Consider the following 7,860-nt stretch of genomic DNA (forward strand, 5'->3'; position numbering starts at 1 on the left):
GGTGTCCAGCCATGAGCACAAAGCAGTGGTACCCACCCTCAACACCCTTCCCAGAGCTGGGATACAACCTAGGCATCCTGCACCTGCCTCCCCTTCCCCTCCCAGGCTCATGGGAGGGCAGGCTCCCAGCTGCCCCATGTCTCATCACCCAGACCCCGCCCCAACCCAAGAGGGAACCCAGGTGTCCAGGTTCTCAACTCCCAAAGACCTGCTTCCCCTCCTAGAGCTAGGGGAGACCCCAGGCATCCAGGCTCCCACTCCCCACCCTGCTCTCCCCTTCCTGAGCAGAGGAAGAACCCAGGTGTCCGGGTTCCTGGCTGCCCCCACTCTAGACCCTACCCTAAACCAGAAGAGAATCCAGGCCTCTAGCCCCTTGCCCTCCCCCAACCCTACCCCCCAGGGTAGGAAAAAAAACCCAGGCTCCCAGGACCCCCAGCCCCTTCCCCTCCCAGAGCTGGAAAGAACTCAGACATTGAGCATACCTCCTCAGTGGTGAGGCCGAAATCGCAGGGCATAACACTGCGGTACTTGAAGCGACAGGGCAGGTCCCCGATCAAGTCCTCATAGTCCAGCCTGTAATACTCGTCCAGATACTGCTCGAAGGTGCCAGCCCCTGGGGGCAGGAGAAGAGTCAGCACAAACCCCCATCCCCATGGTGCCTGCCAAGGAGGGGACCCAAGAAGCCAGGCTCCCAGCCCCCACCCCACACTGGGGATGAAACCTAGGTGTCCAGGCTGCTCTTAAACCAGCCTCCACCCCCTTTCCAGACAACACAAGCATCCAGGCTTCCAGGTCCCCTGCTCTTACCCATTAACCCACTCCCCACCCAGAGCCAGGATAGAACCCAGGCTTTCGGGCTCCCAGGGCCTCCTGCTCCAATCACTGGACCCTGCACCCCCTCCCAGAGCTGAAGAAAACCCAGGCATCTGGGCTCCCATTCTGTCCCCTGGCAGAGGATGGGTCCCAGGCCTCAGGGCTGGGGGAGGGAGCTTACTGGGGTCAAAGGTCGGCTTGTCCCGCTCCAGAGCCTTGGCCAATCGGCTCTTCCTTCTTTGCTTGCCCATTAGTGGAGGCTGCTGCAAGTGCGGGGTGGGGGTGGCTGTGCAGGGGTCATAGTCAGCATCCATCTGGGGGTGGGGGGGCCAAAAGCACCATCACTCCCTGCTCTAATCTTGGGACTGGGAAAACCCAAGCATATGGGCTCCAAAGCACTGGACCCAGAAAGAAGACCCAGGCATCCCCAGACTCTTTACTCTCATCACCTACCCCTCACAAAAACCCAGGCATCCAGGCTACCAACCCCCCTGCTCTCACCCCCCCATCCCCTCCCAAAGAACCCAGGTGTCTGGGCTCCCAGGGACATACATTGAAGTTGGGGTCCTCGCAGTGGGGCTCGCTGCTGCCTCCTCCTGGCCCCTTGCTCCCCACCACACCAGCCCAGTCATCCCAGTTCCAGGCATCTGCAGAGAGAGGACAAAGCCAGGTCTGTGGTACTGGCTATACTGGGATCCTCAGACCGCACCCCCCCAGGATGCAACCAGCTCTGGGCTGGAATGCAACAGCCACTTACAACAGCACCAAGCTTGTGGGAGGGGCCAGGAAGGGCCCCCCACCCAAAGTGCTCATTTGCGTGCGCCTGTCAATCAGAGGAGGTTCCCCTAGCACAGGGCAATGGGGTCAGCCCCTCCCATCACACAAGGCATCCCATCGCACAAGGGCTCACACAAGGATGTGTTGCACAAGGGCTCAGGCACTCTTTCATGCATCGCGTGAGGCCATGTTGCACAAGCTCATTTCCCTAGGCACCTACCATCCACCCCATCTTCCTCCTCAAACTGCGGCTTCTCCTCAGCAACCCCATAGAACTCTGCCCCAAAGAACGCCTGGGGAAGAAGGGAGCATGAGAGGCTTAGCTTAGCTTAGCATGGGAGGGAACCCAGGCATTTGGGCTCCCTGCTGCCTCCTCCAACCCACCAGCCCCAGGGGCACAATCCAGGCATCCAGGCTCCCAGCCCCCCGCCCCCAGGAGTAGAACCCAGGCAGTATCCAGGTCCCCCCTGCTCCACCCCACCAACCCCAGGGGCAGAACCCAGGCATCTGGGGCTCCCCTGCTTGAACCCACAGAACCCAGATGCCCAGCCCCCACCCCACCAGGAAAAAACCCAGGCATCCAGGACAGAACCAGCCCCCCGGGGAAAGAATTCAGGTGTCCAGAGCCAGGGACTGGCCTCCATCAGCTGGTCATGCTGGGCAGAGTCGAAGTCACCCTCAAGGTGGGCAGGATGAAAGGGGACAGGGGCCCCACCCGCTGCCTCCTGCAGCTGTGCCAGCCGGGCCGCCATCTCCTGCTGCCGCAGCCGCTTCAGGCGCTTGAGCTCCTCCTGTCGCTGTGCCCGCTCCTGAAGACACATGAACATCGTCACCGACTGCACCTGCCAGCTCTTCCCCCCACCCCACAGGCCCACCCAGAGCTGACTACAGGTCCCAGGTGGCCCGAGACCTAGCTGCCAGTTCCTGCTTCATCCCATTGGACAATATCCCTGTCCAACAATCCAGGTGTCTGGGCTCCCAAACCCCCCGATCTCATCCAGCAGCCTCCACCCCGACTCTGAAAGAACCCAGGCATCTGGGCTCACCTTCCCCCTAAACCCCCACTTGGATCTCATGACCCCCTAAACCCCCACTTCCTTCCCAGAGCTGTGAAAGAACCCAGGCATCTGGGCTCTCAACCCCCCACCCCTGCTCTAACCCCCAAAGCCCCCGTTGTTCTCCTCCCAGAGCAGAAGAAAACCCAGGCATCTGCACCTGCAGCCCTGCACAGCAGAGAATCCAGGTGTCCCAGGTCCCACCCCTGCTCTGCACCCAAAGACCCCATTCCCCACCAAAGAACCCAGGCATCTGGGTCTCCTAAACCCCCCACTAAACACCATAGTCTGGTCCTCCACCCCAGATCCATGAGAGAACTCAGGAATCCAGGCTCTCACCTTCTTCTTCCTCTCCTGCCGCAGCTCCCTTTTCTCCTTGCGCCGTTCATCCTTCCTGCGCACTGAGGTTGCAATGGTCCGGGGGTATGTACGCACCTTGGAGGGGAGGAGGAGGGCCAGTCAGATCTGACACCCCCCCCAGAACACAGGCATCCGGGCCCTCCCAAATACAGGGCAACATCTCAAAGACCCCTGTGTCTGGGACTCCAAGCACAGGGCACAGCGGCTGTAGAACCCAGGCATCCACTCCTGCCGCACCCCCCCCAATACAGGGCACAATGTCAGAAGGACTCAGCCATCTGGGCCCCACACTACCACACAACCGTGGTGCCCACCATGATACCAGGCCCTATCTGCTCTGGAGATGCTAGGTTTTATCCTGCCCCACCCTCTCCCTGGGGACTGGCGGGGTCCTGGGAGGTCTGAGGGTCATGAAGGGAATCGGGGTGTCCCAGGGGGTCTGGGGTGGCTGCAGGGGGCCCTGGGACCTCCGCTCACCTGCTGGCTGTCAGGCTCCTCAAAGCGGAAGTTGTGGCGGCGCTCAAAGTCATCCTGCCGCTGCAGGAACAGCTCCCCCTCATCCGATGAGTCAGCCAGGCCCAGGCCCAGGCCCAGGGGGGGACCGGGACCCCTAGGACAGAGAGGGGCCACATCAGGAGACCCCAGCCCCAACCCTCTTCCCTTCCCTCCCCAGAACCCTTGTGAAGAAGCAACCTGGATCAATGCAGGACCCAGCACAGCCAGAGCTCCTACCCCACCCCAGAGCTAGACATGACTGCCAAGCCCCTCCGCAGGGGGAGACTCCATGTTCAGGGGGTAGATAGGTTACACTGAGCATGAGGAGGGGTAGGATTGTGGATGTGTGACAGTTACGTGGCTGTTATTTGCCTGGATCTGATATGTTAAAAATTTCTTTGGGTGGGTTTTGTTCTTCCCGCCCACCCCTGAATGGGAGGATTGCGATTCACCCGCGATTTCTGTTTGCCTGCAGATCAAGCTGCACCATGACAGGTGAATCCAGCAGAGGGGCTTCCCCCACCAGGGGCCACAGGTTTCAGTGTGTGCTTTAATGTCAGCGCACGATGATAAGTGAGATAGCAGAGTTTGGGAAGAATGGAAGGGTAGGTGGGTGATTCTGCGCCTGTGATTGTCTCCGGGGAAGTTGTACATGAGAACCAACGTACTGATCCCCCTCCAGGCACCCTGCTCCCCCATCACACGAGAATCTGGATCATTTCCAGGAAGAGTTAGAGAACTTGGGCTCCTTTATGCGAGTGTGGCAGCACGTGGCTGGGTTGGGAGTGGTCCGCCCAATAAGGAGGCGCTGCTTGGATCTCGGAGGGCTCAGACTCTAGCTCCGATTCCTGGGAGGGGGGGGAGGAGGCTAGGGGTGTGGAGGAAAGATGCCTGATGTCTTGTGTCACGGAAAGTCATATTTTGTGCGCATTAGAACCCCTGGGTTCTAACCCCCTGACCCGAGCACCCCAGCTGGCCCTGCATCAACCAACAAGGTGAGTCCTTGGGCTGGCTGGATTGGGGAGCTGCAGCCAGTCGCTCCGCCACCCCAATCCTGAGCCCATGGGACCACACCACCACCCCCAGAGCATCAATGAAGCCAGTTTCACCAGGCCTCAGCTCCATGACCCCCCTTCAAGACTTACTGGCCTTCCTCTTCCTCCCCATCTTCTTCATCCTCCTCCTCATTGTAGCGCTGGTTGAGGATATAATCCCGCAAGAACCGCTCCCCAGGCTCCAATGCCGGGTCACTCCAGAAGGCCTTCAGTGGGGCCTGGGTGTGGGGAAGGAAAGGTCATTCCCCCAGAGCTGGGGCATTAGCTTTGTGAGTTGTATCCAGGTCTCGGCCCAGCTCCAGGCACTCCTCCCACACCTCCTCAGCCAGAAGAATTTTTGGAAGGAGGGTGCAATCCCCACTCAGGCTGGTCTGGGGGCTCTAAGGGCCCCAGATGGGGGTGGCAGAGAGGAAAAAGGGGGGCAGAGGGGAAAACAGGAGCTGCTGGAACCTAACAGGGGGGCAGGGGAACCCTGTCAAGGCCTTGTCTGGGTGGGGGGTCCAATCATGGGCAGACTCCACAAGGGGGGCACAGACCTGCCCCATCTAGGCACCACCCCCTCCCCCACCAGGCCCTGAGCTGGGGCACTAGTGAACTGAGTTCTTTCCAGCCTCAGCCCAGCCCCATGCACCAACCCCTTCCTACATCCTCAGTCAGCAAAAGCAAGTGGGGGCATATGGGCTCTGGGCTGAAGGCCCTGGGGGGCAGATGGGGGCTTACCAGGTCCTGGAGATGCTGGTCTGGGGTGTCTGTCTGTCCCTTCAGCCAGGTGATGTAGTCGTGCTCCTCACGGGCCTGGGGAGGGGGCAATGGCAGGGGCAAGGAGAGGAGAGAACCCCATCAGGGCCTCGTCTGCCCAGAGCTGGCCCCACACAGGCCCCACAAGAGGGGCATAGAGTTGCTCCCCACCCAAAGGGGCACAGGGCCAGGACCCATGGAAACACCCCCTCCCCAAGGGTCCCCAGCCCTCACCTTCTCCTCGGTGGTTTGTGGGCGGTGGCGCAGCAGGGCCGAGCTGCCCTCATCCTCTTCCTCCTCCTCGCTGTCAGCCATGAAGGGCCGGAAGCTGGACAGAGACGGGATGCAGCACAGAGGGGAGCAAATACAGGGTCCCCCCCAGGGAACCCGGCCCCCCTCAGTGGGTTCTAAGCGTGTCTGCCCTGGCCCAGCCCCCCTACCCAAGGCTGGGCCCCTCCCTAACCAAGCCTCACCTGCCCCTTCCCCCTAGGAAGATGCCACCCTTCCTTCCCCCCCCCAAAGTCTGGATGCTGAGGAGCCCAATTCGCAACCCTGCCCCCTTTCCCTCCCTCACCTCTCCTTGATTTCCTGCTGCTCCTCCATGTAGGTCTTGGAGGCAGCTTTCTACATGGGGGAAACAAGGGGAGGGTCAACTCAGCCCCTGACTCCATGGACCCCCCCCCAAAATGCAGCTGCTTCTAGGGTGGAGCCAGGACCCCCGAGGCCCCATCCCCACCTTCCTCCTCTGGGCTGTGGCCTCCTCATGTTTTTCGTCCTCTTCATCCTTGTATTTGCTGCAGGAGACAAAGAGGATCAGTTACCAGCCCCGGGGTTGGGATTGGGGGAGAAATGACACCCCCCACCCCCTTCTCTGCCAGTCTCAGCCCCCATGGCAAAGGCCCCCCAAGACTGCCACAGCCCTACAAACCCTCCCCAGCTCCCTGCACCTCTTAACAGGAGGAGCCAATAGCCCTAGGGATGCCTCATGTTCCCCACCAGCTAGAGGACCCCCCCCACCAGCCTTACCCTTCCTTCTCCAGGATGACCTTCCGCTCGTAGTCCTTGAGATACATCGGTTTCTGTTTCCTCTTCTGCGGCACCTCTTCCTCACTCTCCGAGGAAGATTCTGGCACAGGACCAGAGCCAGATCAGTGCTGGAGGCTCCCTTTGGGGGGGCAGGGAGCAAGGACCCAGGGGATTCAAGTACCAGGCTTGGGGGGGGTGGGGGGGTACGCCCCAAAGCACTAGGCACGCCCCTGTTCCTGTGTTGCCCAGATGCTGGAAGGGAACATGCTGCTAGCAAGATTCACCACCAGAAGGTTCTGGGGGTGAAATCAGGGCAGCTCTATCAGCAGGACCCTGTACTGGGTGGCTGAGGGTAGAAGCGATCCCAGACACATCCGGCCAGGCATAGAGTCCCAAACCAGCACTAGAGCAAAGTCTGGGATAGAACCCAAGAGTCCTGGCTTCCAGCACCCCGCATCCCTTCCAAATGATTATATCCCACTTTCATCCTGGGACAGAACTCAAGAGGTCCTGGGGCTCACACTCCGCTCCCTCTGCCAATAATAAGACCCCCACTCTCATCCTGGAGCTGGGACAGAATCCAAGTATCTAGGCTCCCAGTCCCTGCCATCTCCGGCTGGGGGCTGTGAACGTCTTGCTCAGGTTTCCTGCAGGATAAGACCAGGGGGCTGCAGAACACAGCTGGTGCTGGGGCCAGCTACTATGACCCAGGGCAGGGAAATTGGGTCCTCAGGCCTGCACTGCAGCTCTGGCAGAGATGAGGGTGATACCTTCCTGGCTGTAGAAGGTGGCATCAGCTTGGTAGATCCGCGGGTCCTTTGTCTTCAGTAGCCCCAGGGTGCGGTAGAAGTCCCGGTCCTGTCGGGGGTCCAGGTCCTGCTGGCAAAGGGGGCAGGGATGATTCCCAGCACCCTCTGACCTTTACCCACCAGAGCCCCAGAGTTCAAGTCCCTGCTCTATTCCCTGCTCTACAGCTATAGCCAAGGCAAAACTGAGGCACACAAAGAAGTTGACAAACAGCAAAAAAATAGAGCTGGCAAGAAAGCCAGGAATCCAGGTTTGTAAATGCCTCGCCCCTCCTCCCTCCCAACCTCAGCACAAGGAAAGAACCCAAGCATCTGGGTTTTCAGTCCCCTGCCCTGCCCTTCTCCTCCAGGAGGCAGAGAACCCAGGTGTGCAGGCCCCTAGCACCTCCTCCCCCCTCCCAGGATGAGAAGAGAACCCAAGCATGTAAGGAGGGAACCCAAGCACCCTGGCTCCTAACCCCTGCTCCCCTCCCCACTCAAAGCACTAGCAGAGAACCCAGGTGTCCAAACCCACCCCCGGCCCATCCCTCACCACGTCATCCCCACTTGAGTCTGACTCCGAGCTGGAGCTCTCGGCATCTGCTCCATAGCGTGCCTGCACTGGGGGCAAGGAGAAAGAGGATCAAGGACCGAGAGCATCTCCTGCCTCCCCACCCCAGCCCCACCTCGCAGACCCCCACCAGGTCCCCTCAGCCCCACCCCTCCCAATTGCTCCTAGCCCCGCCCAAGTTCAAC

The 7,860-nt window shown here is 60.3% G+C and overlaps 1 protein-coding gene across 1 annotated transcript in view; it reads right to left on the reverse strand.

Moving 5' to 3' along the window:
* The window catches only part of KRI1 (KRI1 homolog), an 11,655-nt gene that overhangs the window by 1,528 nt on the left and 2,267 nt on the right, over window positions 1–7,860 (reverse strand). The window contains exons 2-17 of the mRNA XM_006023472.3: window positions 7,658–7,725; window positions 7,090–7,195; window positions 6,320–6,419; window positions 6,030–6,087; window positions 5,868–5,917; window positions 5,528–5,621; window positions 5,276–5,350; window positions 4,646–4,773; window positions 3,483–3,615; window positions 2,985–3,080; window positions 2,229–2,399; window positions 1,811–1,883; window positions 1,366–1,460; window positions 995–1,127; window positions 466–613; window positions 1–5 (exon numbers count right to left, since the gene is read on the reverse strand). The exon at window positions 1–5 is cut by the window's left edge and continues 43 nt beyond it. Coding sequence (XP_006023534.1) covers window positions 1–5; window positions 466–613; window positions 995–1,127; window positions 1,366–1,460; window positions 1,811–1,883; window positions 2,229–2,399; window positions 2,985–3,080; window positions 3,483–3,615; window positions 4,646–4,773; window positions 5,276–5,350; window positions 5,528–5,621; window positions 5,868–5,917; window positions 6,030–6,087; window positions 6,320–6,419; window positions 7,090–7,195; window positions 7,658–7,725 — 1,533 coding nt within the window. The remainder of the gene's footprint in view (window positions 6–465; window positions 614–994; window positions 1,128–1,365; window positions 1,461–1,810; window positions 1,884–2,228; window positions 2,400–2,984; window positions 3,081–3,482; window positions 3,616–4,645; window positions 4,774–5,275; window positions 5,351–5,527; window positions 5,622–5,867; window positions 5,918–6,029; window positions 6,088–6,319; window positions 6,420–7,089; window positions 7,196–7,657; window positions 7,726–7,860) is intronic.

The sequence above is a fragment of the Alligator sinensis genome, unplaced genomic scaffold, assembly GCF_000455745.1.
Source record: "Alligator sinensis unplaced genomic scaffold, ASM45574v1 scaffold707_1, whole genome shotgun sequence".
Lineage (NCBI taxonomy): Eukaryota > Metazoa > Chordata > Crocodylia > Alligatoridae > Alligator > Alligator sinensis.